Below are 20,529 nucleotides of genomic sequence, written 5' to 3'. Positions count from 1 at the left end.
CCAGACGAAGCAGAAGTCTGGCTGGTACTTGAACCAGATAAACTTGTTATGCAAATAGCTTTAGCCATAGGGGAAAGGGCTGATAATGAAATTGCTACAAAGCCAACTGCACATTTATAGAGGTGACAAAACATCAGGCAGGGTCCTAGCATAGGGATAAAAGCAGTGCAGAATTTATGTGAGCATCGTGTTTAATTTATCATAACTAAGCTGTCAGGAGTCATGCTTTGACAAATGCATAACTAACACATATAAATGAGTCAATTATCACTAACAACCAAAGGTTCAGAACCAAACAGGGTAACTTTTTTTTTCTTTCCTTTTAAACCCCAAGACAGGTTTGCTAATAGGATTTTAGACTTTAAAAATATATCTCCTGTCTCCAAATAAGGAGGCGAGAAGCAAATCGGAACAACACTTGGCCACATCCAGGGTTGCTGCCGCCTTGCCTTGCTGGCCCTCCTGGATGCCTGTGCGCCTGCACTCACATAGCCTATCCCCTGTCCACACTGCTGTGATCACTAGGCTGCAGCCAGCCTGACCCATTCAGACCCCTGCAGCCAATGAGATGTCACACAGGTCCTTTGGAGAGGAGTGACCAGCATGAATTGAGAAAGCCCTAAATGACCAAATGGATAATGGGTCTGCAGTTTACATGGTGACAAGGTATCAAGGTTTTTAAAACTGTTAAGAAATTTCCAGTCCTATTTGTTCTTTAGAGACAATCAGTTTTGTTGACCTGAATCCAATGCTCTGTGACTTGGTCTACAAAGGGAACTGAAGCAATTATCTGAATAATTTGGGCTAGAAACAATTTTCCTAAAATTACCAGTTAATCAATCATCTTCTCCGCCCGAGTCCCTCCAATAATTGAAAGCTTACAATCTGAAGACCTTAATCCTCCACCCTTCTTTTCCAGTACAAGCAAGGTAAGTAGAAAAGCAAACCAAAGCTCTCTCTTTAAATAGACATTTCAAACCCAGGAAGTGCCATTGTTTATATTTAATTAGGGGATTGAATAAATACAGCGAAATCACTTTTGGTAGGTTGAGTGACTACAGCTTAGGGTAGGCCACCTCATTTACAAAACCAAAGGATAACTGTTTGGAAATAGTGGGCAGGTTTTTGACTTAAAGATATGAAACGTCATGATCAGTCCCCAGTCTTGAAAATTCCTAAAAATATTGTTAGAAGGAGAATTCATGGTTGAAAAATCTAAAATGTTAATAGGAAAAAGAGGATTGTGCAGCTGAACATCTATAAATATATAACATATTCACTAATAAAAAAAAAATGAAAACAACTTATTCAAGAAAGAGAAGATTGAGCCAGGCATGGTGGTGCACACCTGTTATCCCAGTGACTCAGGAGGCTAAGGCAGGAGGATCACAGGTTCAAAGCTAGCCTGAGTGACTAACTCAAAATAATAAATAAAAAGGATGGACCTCAGTGTTAGAGTGCCCCTGAATTCAGTCCCCATACTACAGGAGAGAAAGAGCGGGGGAAGTGGGGAGGGAGAGAGGGAAAGGGAGAGGGAGATTTTGATTTGCCGTAAGGAAATGTCAGGGTGGGGAAGAATTTCTATGTTGTGTATAGCCCTAAAAGCCCCCAACCCTGTCGTCAATGATGTACTTTTATTGTCAAATCCATCCAAGCAATACCACGGTTGTTTTAAGAACACAAACTTACACTTGAAAAAGTATACGGAAGCCAAATTTCTATGAGTCAAATCACATTTTAGAAGCATCAGGAAAACTTGGAATGAGAAGGTGCATCAGTGAATGGGTAATGGATTTTTCTAGGCCAACACCTTAGGAAGGTCAATCAAGGGTATCTGTGTACAGCAACGGAATGAAAAGGAAAAATGTTTGGATCGGTCCTTGCCAACAAAATCATTGGAACCTTAGCTCCCAGATTTCTTTCTTTGGGGTGGTCTAAAAATGTGGCCCCCAAGCCCAGGGCATATCCTCAGCTCTCTATTCCCTCTTCCTCTTGTGGCTCCCAAACTTCAGGAAGGTGTCCTTCCTCTATTCCTGGAGAGCATCATCCCCACTGCAGGTATCTGATGTCCCTCCCACCCTGGCCTGGTATTCCCACCCTGACTGTGGCTGTACCTTCTGCAGTCAGAGCAAAAATGTCAGAGCGGGGTTAGAGGACAAGAGCACGTCCTCCACCCCTGGCCTTGACCTTCACAGTCACATTCCCACAGAGCCTCTCTTGGTAGAGTTCTTTTCCACTCGCCTCTCCTGAAGAATGTGGCCCAAATCCAGGAGGGATTAGACAATCAACAATTTCAGGGACCCTGATCTGTATTGCATTTGGAATGAAAATGAAATACAGGTCCACAGCTCTTATCCAAACCCTTTGGGGCCAAATAAATTTTATCAAAGTTTAGATAAGTAAACGGGTACATTTTACTGTATATTACATAACACCCCCAGCAGGATCTGGGGCAGCACACTGTAATCAAATACTAATATATCTGCAGCAAAACACATGAATATTCACACTAAGTAAGACAAATAATGACTATAAATAGCCTCACATCAGTTCAGGTCATGTGTTGCCACCAAATCGGTTCATACAAGGTCAGGTTTTATTGCTAAATGACTCAACTGTGAAAGCGATTTGGTTTCTCGGAGCTCTTTGGATTTGGGGATTGTGGAGAAGGGATTACAGACCTACACTGTGATTAAGGAAGATGATGAAGACACCCAGTTTGTTTTGTTGCCCAGATTCTTGACGGAAGCTAAGTCTGCACGTCGGCATCAATGAGAAAAATGTGTGTTGGCCTTCCCTACTTCATGTTTATCAGTTATTTGGTCACTTCTGTCCTCCTCCATGACCTCTGAAGAGCTTGCTTGATACACTAAGCTCTGGGGCGCCTCTTCCCAGCAGGGGGCACCTGGGCATGGCTTGCAGTAGATTGGTCAGATTCCTACCCCACGATTCATCAGGCCCCACCTTGGGACCTTAGGACCTCTTCAGCAGACCTAGGATCTTCTGCAGACTTGGAACCAGTGTGGTCCTCTTCTAAGTCCAGGCCCAGGATCCCAGCATTGAGTCACCCTGCTGGTGTCACTGTAGGTTCTGTGTCTTAGATTCAGGAAGTCCTGCCTGGTGGCATAGCTGATATCACACCATTGGATCAATTCTCATCCTGTTCTCTCTCTATAACCTGAGCCTGGATTGGAGAGACTCACTATGCTGTCCCAGGCCCAAGTTCCTACTTTGTCCCCCCATCATCTTGGAAACTAGATGTCCAAGACCCTAGAGCCAAGCCCAACACCCAAGCAGCAACACTTGCTAGAGACTGTCACCTCTGTCTTCTCTCTGGTCCTGGTCCCAGGGTGAACATCAGATTTTTAGATGCTGAGTCTCCTCCCTCAGTGGACATGACATGGTGATAATATTTGGTTCATGACAGAGCAGGTTCTCAGATAGATGTGACCCATGTCATCAAAGGGACTGATTATAACCGAGTCAAATGGAGCTCCTTATTTTTCAGATCCTGCAGAGGCATCCTCTGTCACTCACTGGAACAAATCCTACATCCCAATGTGCTCTTAGGCATAGCCACTTCTAGCACTCAGTAAATTCCACAGCTTGGATTTCCCCAATCACCGTCCAAGGCCTTGCTAAATAAGCAATGTTCAGAGGAAGAAATACTCACTGTGAAATAAAGTGGTTGAATTCCTCACACCATTTTTCTGGATGCAGTAAGGTAGGTGGAGGATTTCTGAAAAACAAAAGCAATTTTTAAAAAGTTAAAGTTCAGCAAAAGGCAAGATGTCAACTTGTCTTTACTGATGTCCTTCTAAATGGCTGCAATAAAATCTTCTGTTTCTTCCCTGGTGGGAGTCACTCATTAGCGGTAACATATCAAGTACCAGCACCTGCTCCTGTGGTCACTCATTTCCATGTCCCCCTCTTTTTCGGCACCTGTGAGAGTTACACAGCTCAGGAACATTCTTCAGCAGCGGACGCTCTAATGAGGGGTGAGGCAGACGCACCAGCCATTAGAACGGAGAGGATTACCAGGGCCACGAGAAAGCTATAAACATAGTGCTAGGGGCTTTAGAGAAATAGACTTTTAATTGTACAGGATTTCCAGATCATTATGGTAACCATTTGAATTAATTATAGGATGCATCTAAAGTATACTCATAAATGTATCCATCACATTTTTAACCATTTCCTTGTGCCAACTTCTGCAGTAGGCCCTGGAGAAAGCAGATCAGTTAAAAGAACATCCCAGATTCCAAGAGGCTCCTGGGTAGAAAGGGAGACTGACATATTCTTTTTCTAATTATTGGAGATCCCAGAGAATGAGAGGACCGCAGGAAGACCCTCAGGTAACCAGACCACCTCCTGGTGAGAAAGCAGAAAACAGGAAGAGCCCAGAACATAGCTGAATATTTACCCCAAAGAGATTTAATTTTAAAATACAAGTGACTGCATGACTTTTAACTGATAATATTTTTTTCTAGCCATTAATGGAAATAGGAGCTTGTGGACAAGTCAAGTTCAGTAAATAAAGAAAGGAAAATTTCTGCACACTTAAATTATGACTGCAAGTTTTAAACCATTATATGTGTAATCTGTGTTTTCTCCTGGATTCTAACTGCTTCCCAAAGCTTCAGAGTGCTCAGCTTCAGCAGGCAAAGGAATGGTTAGCACCAAGAATTGCCAGAACAAAATCTGTATCAGGCCGGGTATGGTGGTGCACGCCTGTAATCCCAGAGGTTCAGGAGACTGAGGCAAGAGGATCGCAAGTTCAAAGCCAGCCTCAGCAACTTAATGAGGCGGTAAGCGACTCATGAGACCCTGTCTCTAAATAAGATACAAAAAAGGACTAGGGATGTGCTCAGTACCAAAAAAGAAAAAAGAAAAAAAAAAAACTGCATCAGAATAGTGTGATTCCGATTTGCCTCTCAGAATCTAGTTTCTTCTCATATTGTGTATGTGTGTGTTTGTGTGTGTGTGTGTGTGTGTGTGTGTGTGTGTGTTGATGGAATTTATTCCAGGAGAACTTTACCACTGAGTTATATCCCCAGCCCTTTTTTCATTCTGAGACAGAGTCTTGCTAAGTTGCTGAGGCTGGCTCAAACTTGTGATCCTTCTGCCTCAGTCTTCTGAGTAGCGGGAATTATAGGCATGTACCACCATGCCTGGAGTCTCTTTATGGCACAGTTTTTATTTTTGACACATTGCTGTCATAATAAAGACTATAATTTCTTTAGTTGCTTGCCCCTAAATGTGGCTACCTGAGTTCTGACTAATATAGAAGTAAAATTATTGTGCAGTATTTCCAGAAACTCTCCTTAAAAGAAAAGAGACATTTCATTCTTTTTCTTCCCTCTTCTTGCATTCTGGAGCAAGGAAGTGATGGCTGGAGCTACAGCAGTCATTGTAGACATGAGACAAACTTGAAAATAAAAGCTCTGAGCTGAGTTTGGCAGAGAAGATAGGGAGGAAACTGGATTCATGATGTCATTACAAAGTTTCCATACCAGCTCTTGATTGCTTTTACCTCCTTAAATAGGAGAAAGAATAAACTTTTATCTTCTTTAAGCTGTTGTTATATACAGTTGAGCCTAATATTTTTTAATTTTTAAATTTTATTTATTCTAATTTGTTATATATGACAACTAGAATGTAATTCAATTCATATTACACAAATAGAGCACAATTCTTCATGTCTCTGGTTGTACACAAAGTAGAGTCACACCGTTTGTGTTTTCATACGTGTACTTAGGGTAATGATGTCTGTCTCATTCCACCGTCTTTCCTACCCCATGCCCCCTCCCTTTCCCTCCCTCCCCTTTGCCCTATCTAGAGTTCATCTAATCCTCCCATGCTCTGCCCCCATCCCCATTATGAATCAGCATCCTATGTCAGAGAAGACATTCAGCATTTGGGTTTGGGGGATTGGCTTACTTCACTTAGCATTATATTTTCCAACTCCATCCATTTACCTGCAAGTGCCATGATTTTATTTTCTCTTTAATGCTAAGTAATATTCCATTGTGTGTGCGTGCATGTGTGTGTGTGTGTGTGTGTGTATCTCACATTTTCTTTATCCATTCATCTACTGAAGGGCATCTAGGTTGGTTCCACAGTTTAGCTATTGTGAATTGTGCTGCTATAAACATTGATGTGGCTGTGTCCCTGTAGTATGCTCTTTTTAGGTCTTTTGGGTATAGTCCGAGAAGGGCAATAGCTGGGTCAAATGGTGGTTCCATTCCCAGCTTTCAAAGAATCTCCATACTGCTTTCCATATTGGCTGCACCAATTTGCAGTCCCACCAGCAGTGTATGAGTGTGTCTTTCTCCCCACATCCTCACCAACACTTATTGTTGTTTGTATTCTAATAACTGCCATTCTGACTAGAGATGAAATCTTAGAGTAGTTTTGATTTGCATTTCTCTAATTGCTAGAGATGTTGAACATAGTTTCATATATTTGCTGATTGATTTTATATCCTCTTCTGAGAAGTGTCTGTTCAGGCCCTTGGCCCATTTATTGGTTGGATTATTTGGTTTTTAAGTGATTATTATTTTTGGTGTTAAGATTTTTGAGTTCTTTGTACATCCAGAGATTAGTGCTCTATCAGATATGTGTGTGGTAAAAATTTGCTCCCATTCTGTAGGGCTGAGCCTAATTTTGAGCCAAATATTATTTCAGGATATTATCCTACATAAGATTAGAATACAATTTGAGAATACAATTTGAGAAGTCATGTAACAAAAGCACAAGTGCAAAGGTGTGTAGAAGCAAAACAAAGGGCTGCTTATGCAATGTGGGGAGTTCCAGAGACTTTATAAAGATGAACCTGAGCTGGACCCTGAAGATTATGTTGGATTTTTCAAGTTAGAGAAGGCAAAGGAAGCCATTCCAGGGTTAGAATGCAGCATGCACCAAGTCACAGGTATTTAAGGAGTCTGGCAGGTTTGAAGAAGATGAGTAATTTTGAGGTTAGACTTGTAGTTTGCTCGATCGTCTCCAGGCTTCTGCTCCCTCCATCCTCATCTAGGTCAGTTCTGCAGGTGAGAGATGCAGGAGCAGCCCACTGCTCAGAGCTTCACCTACCCCCAAGCATCTCACATGACCACGAAGTCCTTTCTGGGCAGACTGGACAGACTCAACTGCAACAACGTTATGGGCTCAATGCCAGCCGCCCTCTGGGTCTCCCAATAATTAGGTCAAGTATGTGCCTGTCTCCCTTTCTGTTCAGGAGCCTCTTGGTGTTTGGGGCATTGTTCTGGCTGTTTTGCTTTGTCCAGTTACGCAAGGAGGGGCATCTCTCAGCCACAGCTGAGAACGCCCTGGCAGGGGTCCAGTGAGCAGTAAATGGCAAGGGTCCACTGTGGCGCAGGAATACCGCGCCTATCTGCTTTCTGCCTGTTCCCCAGCAGGGAAGGTGGACAGGGGCCACTACCTAGGTGTTGGCTTCAGGAGAGCGGCAGCAGGTCACCACTCAGCCCACCCACCCTCATGGCTTCTCCTGAACCCACACAAGGAAACATCTCCACTGAAGCTGAGCTTCGTTGGATTTGGGTTAGAGAAGCCCATTGGCTCTTGTGGATTCCTGCCTCTCCTGGAGCCCACTGTGGCTCTTAAAACACAATCTTGTGAAAGATTCTTGTCTGTGTATAAGGAAACCCAATAGGAATTTGGAGACTTGACAGTGCTTTCTAGTTCTCTCACAATCCAGGATGGTCCCCAGGTAGTAATGCTGGCACCTCCTTGGCTCTGCCAACCCTGCAGGTGCAGCCCTGCCCAGAGGGTCTGTCTTTAAGAGAAGGCCGGACTTGACTTCCAGAGCCAGTGACTGTGACCCAGGGACTCCTCATGCATGAGGGTGGCCTTCAGATGGATGAGTGGCTGGAAGGCCCACGCAGCCCAATGACCAACTCTCATGTTGAGCAACACAAGACCACAGAGACTGCCAGTCAGCCTAAGGGAAGACGACTATAGTCATGTGAGTTTTGCCCCCCTGGACTGGAAAACTGTGGTTGGGATCCAAAATTCAGTTCCTATTAAGATGGTCCCCTGCCCAAGACAGCATCAGGGCCATGTGAGGCTAGCAGTGAGAGGTGAACCTATAATCTTTCCATTTTGACATAATCCTGTGTTCCCCAAATACAATGCAGGTAAAGTCAACCCTCCTGTCCCCAAAGCCGGAACAGTCTGGATTCATCCTAGTCCCTGAAATAGAGAAATAGCCCATTGGACCATAGAGGGCACCTGGTCTCAGGTCATTTAACTGAATCTGATGACTTGTGCCACAGTGTGACTCTGTATGATAAGCTGGGACCACTCAATTCTCTTCCAAAGGTTTTTTTTTTCATATATATATATATATATATATATATATATATATATATATATATAGTAACCTTAAATACTGACAGAATAAGGCTATTTATAAATGGAAACCGAAATATCCCCGAAGAGGCAGACAGAGAGGCCACAGCATCCAGCAGAAATGATGCATAGGCTGGACGCAAGTCATGGGGAGAAAACAGGCTGGGTAAAGGGGAGGCAAGAAACCTGCCCAAATGCACAGACACCAGGTAGGTGCTTCTCCCTCTGGTGTACCTGATATTAGCAGCCCCAGGGTTCTTTTGGTGGCCCTGTTCTCTTCCCATTTCACACATTCACCAAGGGTTCGCTGTATGTTAACAGCTGCCGGACCAGCATCTCCCTCCTTGATTTCTTGTCTGTCTTCTAGGTGGTACATCTGACTACTTCCTAGCTGGTTCCTGGGGCACATCTTAAAGTCAACATATTCACAATCTCAACTCCTTCCTTTCTAGGTACTGGGAATCAAACCCAGGGTCTCATGCATGCAAGGCAGGCCCTCTACCACTGAGCTGTAGATCCCCAGCCCTAATATTTTTTTCTGGAAGTTTTACATATTTAATACACAACCAACCAAAACCAGTGCTATAGCACCTTCATAACTAAAGAAATATCACATCCCTAGTTAAATATTCTCAACTGTTCAGATAGTGGTGACATTTTAAGCTTGACATGACAAGATGAGCATAACCTTGATACAGCATAAATGTGTAAATCCTTCTAGAGCCAGCTTGATGTTCCTCCCCTTGGAGTTGTATCTGATTTTATTACTAATTTTCATTTGAATCACTGGGGAATGGGACAATTTTGCTTTTGTTTTTGGCCCAGTTTTTGTTTTTGACCCTGAAAGTCTTGTGAGAAGACACAGTGAGAAACCAAATCAAGTACACACTTCACAATGTCCAAGAAAAGGCCAAGAGTCATCTCCTTCCTTAAAACTGCATTCAACCTGGTTCTCAAAGTCAGAAACCTGGATTCTACATTCTCTTTTTACCCCACAACCAACTGGAGAAAATATAATGGCTGCCCTGAAGGTATACACCTTCTAACCCACAGCACCAGTTACTGTGCTACTGTCCATGGTAGCAGGGACCTTGCTGACCTGTCAAGGTGGAAGACCTAGAGATGGAGAGGTTATCCTGGGATCTGGATGGGTCTGATTTAATCACTTGAGTCTTTTCAAGTGGAAGAGGGGAGCAGAAAGAAAACACAAGAGGCAGGAAAGATTCAAAGTATGAATAAAACAGGACCCTCCATCACTGCCTTTGAAGATGGAGGTGGGCCATGAGCCAAGGAATGCAGGCAGCACCTGGAAGATGCTGAGCCTCAAGTGTACCAAACAACAATGGGACCTCAATTCTACAAACATGTGGGACTGCATTCTGCTAAGGACCTGAAAGAGCATTGAACAAATTCTCCATTAAGCCTTAAAAAAGGAGCACAGCCCAGATAACCCCTTGATTTTACCCAGTGAGGCCATGTCAGATTTCTAACCTAGAGAAATGTAAGATGAGAAATTTGTATTATTTTAAGTCCCTAATCATGGCAATTTGTTATGACAATGATAGAGAGCAAATACATCAATCAAGGCCAAGTGCTCTCAATTCTACTTCCTAAATCCCTCTGTCATTACACTGTCACATCCCAGCCTCCTTATTTTTCTCCTTCTCTACACCTCTTCTCCCTCCCCCAATCCATTTTGCACTGGTTAGCTAGAATTTCTTTTTTTTTAATTGGTTGTTTACAACATTACAAAGCTCTTGACATATCATATTTCATACATTAGATTGAAGTGGGTTATGAACTCCCAATTTTACCCCAAATGCAGATTGCAGAATCACGTCGGTTACACATCCACAATTTTGCATAATGCCCTATTAGTAATTGTTGTATTCTGCTACCTTTCCTATCCCCCACTATCCCCCCTCCCCTTCCCTCACATCTTCCCTCTCTACCCCATCTACTGTAATTCATTTTTCTCCTTGTTTATTTTCCCATTCCCCTCACAACCTCTTATATGTAATTTTGTATAGCAATGAGGGTCTCCCTTCATTTCCACGCAATTTCCCTTTTCTCTCCCTTTCCCTCCCATCTTATGTCTCTGTTTAATGTTAATCTTTTCTTCCTGCTCTTCCTCCCTGCTCTGCTCTTTATAACATACATATATGACCAAATATGACCTTGTTGTTTCCTCGCTCAAAATTCAGCAGATCCATACTATCTGTATAACATGCCAACTCCTTTGCATGGTATATGAATGGTCTTGCCCACCTGTCCACCCAATATCCCATGCTCACCCAAAGCCACAGTGCACAGAAAGTGTAGTTCCTAAAACTGTTCTGCTCTTTTTGTTTCAGGTATTTGCACATGACATGCCTTCAGTTTAGAGTGTTCTTCCCACTTTATCCACTGGGAAGGCTCCTACTCCTGCTACTGCTTCTTGTACCTATAGTGCCAAGCACGGCAGCACTCAGTAATTTTGGCTGAATTGAGTGACTACATGAATTAATGCACAGAAGCATACAACATGTTGGAAGTCAGAAAGGTTGCCTGGACCAAGTATGACTTGGCTTCCTATGTAACATAAAAATTAGATAAAAAATGGAATAGCTCTTTTGGATATGAGTATATCCCAACTAAATTATTCATAGTAAGCAGGGTTTGAGGAACAAAGGAATGGTGACTTGGGTTGGATTTGATAATATAACCCTCATCCTTCTACTTAGAAAGCCCAAATGTCCCCAAAATGTATATAGTTAAAGAAGCAAACAAATCATGATTTAAGCCTCATTATAGACCTTCTTGGAAATCAGGACATTATATACATGTGGTAGGCTGGATATAGAAGGGGGTGAAGACCAACAACTGTCACAGGTTGAGCACTTACTACCTACACAAACCCCATGCCAAGTGCTTCACATACAGGCCAAACCCCACAACAGCTGGGCACAGTGGAACACACCTGTCATCTCAGCAGCATGGCTCAGTGGTTAAGCACCTCTGGGTTTAATACCTGGTACAAAACAAAACAAAACAAAACAAAAACCCACACAACAGTCCTATGAAATCCTATGGAATAAGAACTCAGTCCTGGGGCTAGGGTTGTGGTTCAGTGGTAGAGCGCTTGCCTAGCATGTACAAGGCACTGGTTTCGATCCTCAGTACCACATAAAAATAAATAAATAAAATTAAGGTATTGTGTCCAACTATAGCTTTATATATATATATATATATATATATATATATATTTTTTTTTTTTTTTAAAGAACTTAATCCAGTTTCATGAATGGTGAAAATGCAACTTAAAAAGAAAAAAAATTCTCAAAAACATCCAGCAAAAAGTGGAAGAGTCAGGTTTTGAATTCAGATATTTCATTCTCCAATCTCCACCCATGTCCCTGTTTTCTATGTTAATCTCATGAAGAGTCTATTTCTTTGGAAGATGAATTAAGACAACACTTTTGTATAAAAAACAACAGAAACCAATTAGCAAGCAACACCTTAAGAAGGTGCAAAATGAAGTCTTCAAACATGCCAGCACTCACCAAAGGGATGTGAGCAAAGCTTTCTCCAGGACTCTAAGTTAATTAAGAGAGACTCCCTGGAAGCTGTGCCTCTGGGACAGGTCCTGAACAGAGGGGACACAAACCAGTTGGTAAGGGGAGGAGGGTGTGGGGGAAGGAGAGGAAGAAAACTGAGAGGAAGATATAGAGACCAAAGCCTACTCATTAGTAACCATTAACATACTACAGTTTAACACTTCGGAGTGTGTTCAACAGAAATTCTACTTATTTACTCATAAAAGCAATAAAGCAAGACATTTGAGTGTAATTATCTGTTTGGAAAGTATTAACCACAGCCACAGAGCTGCCATTCTGATTGCAATTAGTGGATCACATTAATGAAGTTGAACAGGCATGTGCTTGTGTCCTGTCCCTTAGTATCATGCCCCAGCCTAGCCAAAGTGGCTTTTCTCCTAAGTCACAGCTTACTTGTTCAATCATTTAAGACATGTTTATATTTATTAGTAATATGGGATTCCATTTTGGTGTAAAAAATTTCCCAGTACAGGAACACAGAGTAAAAAGCAAGATTCCTCTTCACTCCAACACCTAACCCAGGTCTCCTCCCAGGTCAGTATGGCATGTGTGCTTTCAGACCTTTTATACCCATTTGTTCCAATTGCTATTAACATATAATACATATACTGTTTTTCTGTGCTGTTAAGTATATAATAAGTAAGACATAAATTTTATAACATATTAATTTATATAACTTTTCCAGTTTAGGGCAGTAGAAGTGAGATCCCACACCACACATTAGCACCCTGGTACTTATTTTTTTCCATTCATCTATTGGTAGGCATTCAGTTGTTTCTATTTTTCAGACTACATGTCTAGAAATCATATGTGATTTTTAACTTTTAAAAGATTTCTTTGGTGTCAAACAGCTCTTGCCAGAGAACATTTCAGATTCTATCAAATAACCTAAAAGCTAGAGCAGGCCATTGATTGAAATGGCTCCCTGAGCAATTTCAGAGCAGAGGGGACCCCAGAGAGAAGCCCAGGAGGAAGTGAAGGAATAGCAAATGGCCCCACAGGGCTGTGAATAGCATCCCTGGGCCACAATTCCACTGAACACACTGTGAATGGCGACCTTGAGTTGTTCAACTCCACCCATGTCAAGCATGGAACCCCACTGCTGGGTCCCATTCAGCCACTTGCAAGAATCTGGCCCCAGTGGTGGGTATCTTGGAGCAATCACCTTTACATATATGATGCAGACCAAGATCTATTCAGAACACACATGTCGCAATTCTGCCAAAGAGGAAACATCTCAAAAAGTCAAAGAAATAGCTGAAGACATTTCTTTAAAATCCTAAAATAGATGAAATGAAAATAATATAGAAATCACTTTCATGATGCTATTCACTGCACCCTTGTTTCATGTAAAAGGCACCCTGTGCTACGTGCTCCATCCATTAGAAAGGCTTCTTCCAAACAGAGTCAATCCTTTGAAGTAGGGGAAAGCAGGAAAGGAAGAAATTTGTAAGGAGGACACTAGACAGGGAAGTATCTGGAAGGATGCAAGAACAAAACGCACCTAAGTCACATCTCAGCCTTTGATGGCCACTAAGAAAGGAAAGGGTTGTGATCAATACCTAGGGAACTTTATTCCACAACAACTGAAGAAATTACAGAAGGCAATAAGGAAGAAAGCAAAGATTTATACTTAAGCTTCAAGCTTGTTGATTCTTTTGATTCTAATTCTGATTAATCTTTCTGATCCTGTCACTTATATAATGCCACCTGCGATGTCAGTCTCTAATCATTAAGATGTAAAGTCACTACATCAAATGACATGGCTCATAATAAACCCATCCTTAACCATTTACAGTCAGTAAGTGACAAAGTATTCCGCTTCCTCTGACTTTTCAGCTCAGCAGGAATCAGCTTCAAAGGTCATTGCAGGATCTCAAACTCATGTGTCCCCATGTCAGCTATTATTACCCAGGCCTGTACCTAAGATGGGAGGGTCATCAAGCACCATCAATCCTTGGCCACTACCACTTCAATGTTCACAAAAGGCAAGAGTCACACTCCCTCAAGTCTCTACAGCACAGGGGCACCTTTCCTGCACTGTCCTCTCCTTATGCAAACATGCAGGATTCATAAGCAGCTCAGCCACGCATGCAGAGTGCAGGAGAAAGTCAAGGGCAAGAAAAGGTGCCATGCCAGTGGAGATGATGGAGGAATGAGTGGATGTGTGGCTCTCTGCCTGAGCCACAGGGTCATCTCCCTGCGCCATTCCTTAATCCCCTCCCTTGACAAGAACAAGCACCATCAAATCCAACTGTTAATGTCTAATGTGACAAAGATGTAGACCTTGCCCCAGGGCTGACTAATGACCTTTTTCCTTTGTGGTCCTCCACACACAGAGAGGAGACTACAAACCTGTCTTTTTCACACATTTTTAAATGCATGATTTTTTTTTCTTTACTTCATGGCTTTAAAGAGCTATGTTTCAAGTAGATCATGTTCTGTAAATATTTCTCCATCATCAAATTACCGTTTATGCAAGATCTTTGGGATTGTACTCTTTTAGGATGATCACTCTAGCTTGTCTGAACATTGGGGAGATACAGAATAACACTGCAACTGGATTAGCATTTTTTCCTCAATATTTATTTTTCAGTTGTAGTTGACCACAATATTTTTATTTATATGTGGTGCTGAGAATCGAACCCAGGGCCTCGCACGTGCTAGGCGAGCACTCTACCACTGAGCCACAACCCCAGCCCTGGATTAGCATTTTAAAATTATAAAGGAAAAATTTTTTTTAATTATAAAGGAAAAAAATCATGAAGGAAAAAATAATTATAGGTAGCGTATGAAAATCACAATGATACAGTAGATGATCAGAGGACAGCAAAGGCAGGGGTTGAACGGCTGTGATTTCCTGGAGCTTCCATCACTTTCCTCTGGTGATAAGTGATTTAGAGTATTTTTATACGAAAATCACTAGGGAAGGCAGGGGCCATCGTTGACAATAAAAATCCAAACTTCTCTTTGCCTGGGTCCTGCAGTAATTTGGAAACAAGATTAAATAGTCAGCAGATAGGGTCTAAAATAATACCCTGGACCACCACAGGCCCCTCATGAAGGGCAGAGCTTTGGCCACTGAGTTTCCTATGCCGAGAGCAATCAAGCCGCAGTCGGACTCCCCAGAAAAAGGAGAAGGGGACCAGCTGGGCTGTGCCTGTGCTTTTCTTCCCCAAACTCACTTCTGAACCTCTAGAGTCCACTTTACCTTCTGAATATAGCCCCTATTGCTCTGAGGCTTGTTTTTAAAAGACATGTTGTTTTTTTTTTTTTTTTTTCTCTCTCTTCTCCCCTCTCCCTCTCCCTAACAAGATTAGGGAGACAGTGTTGTCTTTTCTTCCCCTAGTTAATTGTCCTTGAACACACCCACCACAGGAAGGAGGTGGCTGGAGGATCTGGGAAGTGAATATCTCCCAAATTAACCAGTGAATCCTAACACACCACTGGGCGCCCTGGGACCCCTGCCGGACAGAGCACACCAGGAATGCAACATTGGAGGAGTTTCTTTAGAAAATCCCCCAGTTCTTCCTGATGGGCAGAACCAAGGCCTCTGGGCCTGGAGTCCCCTGTGCTTCTCCTTAACTAGCAAAGCAATAAACCTTCTCTTTCCTCTTTCTCAAAATCATGTCCTCATTATTAATTTGGTATGAATTGGCATCAGGGACAAGGACCGAACTTTCAGTAACACTAGGATTCAGTCAGTGTGTGTACAATCAGAAGATAGATACCACACCAGTAATTATAGTAGGGAAAATTTGATATAAAAATTATTAGCTTGTGACAGAGGATTAGAAACTGAGGAATAAAGAGAACTAAAGAAATCAGGAATAACAGATATGAGCTGAGATACAGTCCCCAAGAGGCAGCACATCAAAGCACGCCTACCCCCAAACACAAGGCTGAGAGTCAGACTTCACTGGAAAGAATGTAATAATAATGTCACTTGGTGGTGAAAAACCCTTGGGAGGGCTGGGGAGCAGGAGATCACCTGCTGGGATATTTTTTGAGACTCACTGGGAAGCCCACCTTTTGAGCTAGTAAAACCAGCCGGAGGGGAGGGGACGCAGCAGGGCAAGTGCCTTGTGTGTCCCAAATGCCACTGGGAGACAAAGGCCACTGAAGCAAGAAGGAAAAAGCACACCAACACCAGTGTCCCTTCCTCCTACAGTGGCCTTCCAGTGCCCTCTACTGGCAAAATTTAGCATCTGTCACGGGGCAAAGGAGACAGATTCACCAAGCCCACAGAGCAGAGCTAAGGGTAGATGTGGCATCCAAAGGCTGATGGCTGGCACAGGAATGATGTGACTGAGAAGACAGAGGCAGGGGTGTCGTGATGCTCCCTCTTTTTTTTTTATTTTAAGAGATGAAACATCAGATTTTAAGAAATTTCAATTTCAGGCTGACAACTTCAAGTTACCCATTGAATGAGTCCAGTCTCCTGTGACATCGTAAGAACAATTGCTGGAGATCTGTGAGAGGTATTGAGGAGATGGTGAAAACCCTCCTCTTCTACCTAAGAAGTGTGTCTGCCATGGAGCATGAAATGCCCTCAATATGACTCCTTGCTTTCCATCTGGGAAGTTCCTTATTCAATTGGGAATGTTCTGGGAGGTATCATATTATAAACTTTTACTGGCCAAAACTGTCCCTGGGGATAAATTACAGTCAAGAATGAAGACTTACCAGAGAAGTGAAAAATTGTGCTCCATTTGTGTACAATGAATCGAAGAGCATTCTGCTGTCATGTATAACTGATTAGAACAAATAAAAAATAAATTAAAAAAAAGAAAAAAGGGACTTAGAAAAAAGGGGCTTAGAGTCAGGCACATTGGCACACACCTGTCATCCCAGCTAATTGGGAGGGTGAGGCAGAAGAACCACAAGTCCCAGGTCAGTCTAGGTAAATTAGCAAGACCCTATCTCAAAATTCAAGAATATAAAGGGCTGGGAATGTAGTTCAGTGGTAAACCCCTTTGCCCCAGGTTTGGTCCCCAGTACCTACCCCCACCAAAAAAAGAAGGGTCAGGTGGCATGGCACCTCTTTTTACTCTTTCCGTTCCTCTGTTTCTAAGACTTATCCCATCATAGGAAGACAAAAGAAGTCAATGAAAGTCTGAGTAGGCCGGGCGCAATAGCACATGCCTGTAATCCCAGCACCTTGAGGCTGAGGCAGGAGGATCTCGAGTTCAAAGCCTAAACAACAGCAAGGTGCTAAGCAACTCTGTGAGTCCCTGTCTCTAAATAAAATACAAAATAGGGCTGGGGATGTGGCTTGGTGGTTGAATATCTCTGAGTGCAATCCCTGGTACCAAAAAGAAAAAAAAAAGATCTGTGATTCAAAACTCTTGCAATAGGATTGTGGCCACAGAAAGGGAACTCCTCTTTCTTCTGGGCCCCAATTCCCCATCACATCAGTGGAGTGCTGGGTTGACAGGAAGTAGGCTGAGGGAAGCAGATCATGGTTCTTTCTCCTACTCTCTCAGGCCAATCAGGAACCCAAGACTTCCCTATATACTGGACCATTTCTCTGCAGAGTTTAATATTATTTCTGGAGACTGAGAGATGATAATAGCATTGGTTAACATGTCTTGAGAGCTTACTCTGTGTAAATACTGCATGAAGAATGAACTCTATGAAGCAGTTTTTTAAAATCCCCATTTTATAGATAAGGAAACCAAGATCCAAGAAATTCTGAGTCTGGTGACATCATGGCCAGGCTTCAAATACAGGCAACCCAACTCTAACTCTTCACTTGCAACCACCTCACCAGCCCACCCACTTGGTTAACAAGATAGCACAGCATCTTTAAATTATGCCATTCATGATTCAGATTGAGCAATTCGTGCTATATAAATGGGAATAGGAATGTGATGTGGGACGCCAGTCAGCTTCCTGGCCTCCTATCAAGTTACATTTCGTAATCCGCTTCGATCACCAACACATATTTTATTTGGGATGCAGAATGATCAGTAATAGGGAGTATAAGCTAAGAACATTTTCATCTGTCAAGTTTTATGTGCTTTCTGTCATTCAACTCCCTCCAAAGTCACAGCTGGTAAAACCAAATGGATCATTTTACCACAATCAGACCAACGTCACAGTTCACCAAGCACCATTTGTCCTCTAAGGCAAAGCCATGCACCTAATTATAACACCCTGTTAATAAATTTATAATAGACAAAAAGGAATCGACTGCTATGGATTTTTTTCCCTAGCAAAGCAAAACCATTTAAAGGGCAGATTGCACGTCTATTCCTTCTTTTATTGTTTCCATAAAGTTAGCAATAGATTCTAGGCAGGAAAAATCAGGGCAGACCTCAGATGAACAGATTGTATCATCAGATCCTACCACATTGTCTCTAATGGGGAAAATTAGCAGCTGAACATCAACACCTGTCACCATGAGCAGACCCTGGCACACACACCAGGTAGGACGGCTGTGCAGTTCCTTAGAGCAATCTGAGCCTGGGCCACCAGAGACAGCACACATGCCAATGCCCACAGAAGCATAGGCAGGCAGGCTCCATTTAAAATTAGGTGGATGTAGGAAATGCCAGGGGAGATGTAGCAGCAATTCCTAAGAAAGACTGGGCATGAACAAAAGTGAGCTCTAAAAAGGCTTCGTAGAAACAGTGCTAACTATGTAAGAATGGGATTGCAGACTTGGGCAGAGAAACCAGCCCTGGCAGGAACCACTGAATGTTCATCTCCTTTCAAGGGCAAAAGATGCCCCAGCAGCACCCCTTCTCACCCCTGGGTGGCTTGGGTCATGACTCCACTGAGCCGGATTACCGGCCGATTGTTTTCCCCAGCCTCAATGAGGTCAATTGCAATAATTGCTACTGAATAGATTATTCCACAAGCCCTGGCAATTTTCAAAGGGGACCCAAGTGAGGAAGCCCACATTTATTTTTCTGACATTATAAGCATGTCTTCTCTTTACAAGGGTTTCGGCCATTTTTCTGCCTGGTTGCCTAGCAACCCTTTAAAGGGACAGAAATATGGGAGAGGGATGCTGGAGACTTACAGATGAGTGAATTTGTATTTATTTCCTAGATTCCTATTCCAAAAATCAATCTGTTGCCTTCTCCTAGGGCAGGAGTAGGGTAGGCAAGGCAGGGCTGTGCTGTAATATAGCAAGAATATACAATGCCAGAAAGTGCAGCTACACAAGCGGGTTCAGCATAGGGGATATTGCATATTAGTCAGCTACATAAACATCAAGTTGTGAGAAACATGTTGAGTATAAGAAGTGCCCATTTCATCATCCTCTGTCAAGAAAGTCTCAGACCAGCCTTGAGGGAGTCCTATAGGCTCTCCCACTGCATCCTTCATCCTGTCTGCCTGACACCACTCCTTTCAGTAAATTACATGTCCGGCAAAAAGGACATTTCAATTCAGTTGTTCAAGTTCATTTGCAAGGAATTAAGCTAAGTGGTCCTCTACAAATCTTTTAATTTCCCATGATTGTGGTTCCTTTCCTCTTCTTATTTTATATGTTTAAACTCTCTCTCTCTCTCTCTCTCTCTCTCTCTCTCTCTCTCTCTCTCTCTCTTTTCCTCCCTGGGCTAGGTTAGTTAAAATTTTATCTATTTTATTATCTTTATCCAAAAAAGTTCGTGATTTACACGTTGGTTCTACTGTTTTGTTTTTTTCTATATTGTTTCACTAATCTCCACTTGTACTTTATTAAATTGTTCATTTTGCTTTACTTTAAAAAAAACTAATTTCTTGAGTTGGAAGCTTAATTCATTTATGCTTGTTTGTTATTGATTATTGATACAAGTGTTTGGGACTATGAATTTACCTCTAATCTCTGCTTTAACTATTTCCCATTAATTGAATGTGCAGTATTGATTCTGATATGCAATATTTTGAACATTACTATTTTCTATTTATCTACCTCAGTTTCCATTGAGATTTTCTTAGCCTGAACTTTTTGCTTTCTGTGGGATTTTTGGTTTGTATTTTTGTTGCATTATGGTCAGAGAATCTTGTTGGCACTACGTATAAATTTGGAATTTGAGAATGTTTTTATAGGCTTTGTAGCTCTTGTATGTATATTTACGTATATAAGTTACACGGATCTTTAAAACATATTTAAACATAAGCAATATATTCATATGTAATATATAGTAAATATACTTTGTAAATATATAATTATATAAAAACAAGTATAATAGATACATAGATATCACAAACTCTATCCCTTAAAAATAGAGAATGTGCTTCCCAAGTGTCCATGAAACAGTAACAAAAACATACACTGTTGCTTTTCTTAATCTATTGTTTAAAATATCTCTCTCATGGAATGTGATATGTTCATTAAATGAACTCTGCGGCCAATGTGAATCTCTTCATACTTTCTGAAATTTCTGTTTTATGAATGTGATACCACAAACAGATATGCATCTGACATCATCTTTATTTTAAAATAACATCTATAAAAAAGTATCTTCTTGGACTAAATGTTTTTGTCATGAGTTCAATATTACCTATTAAACTAAGTGGTCCTCTATAATTCTTTTAATTTCCCCTGACTGTCGTTCCTTTCCTCTTC

The 20,529-nt window shown here is 41.9% G+C and overlaps 1 protein-coding gene across 1 annotated transcript in view; it reads right to left on the bottom strand.

The window, feature by feature from the left end:
* Positions 1 to 20,529, bottom strand: part of Myo3b (myosin IIIB) — a 449,152-nt gene that overhangs the window by 312,451 nt on the left and 116,172 nt on the right. The window contains exon 9 of the mRNA XM_077794873.1: positions 3,674 to 3,739. Coding sequence (XP_077650999.1) covers positions 3,674 to 3,739 — 66 coding nt within the window. The remainder of the gene's footprint in view (positions 1 to 3,673; positions 3,740 to 20,529) is intronic.

This window comes from Urocitellus parryii, chromosome 1 (genome assembly GCF_045843805.1).
Source record: "Urocitellus parryii isolate mUroPar1 chromosome 1, mUroPar1.hap1, whole genome shotgun sequence".
In the NCBI taxonomy this organism is placed as follows: Eukaryota; Metazoa; Chordata; class Mammalia; order Rodentia; family Sciuridae; genus Urocitellus; species Urocitellus parryii.
This window is presented reverse-complemented; position numbering and strand designations above follow the sequence as displayed.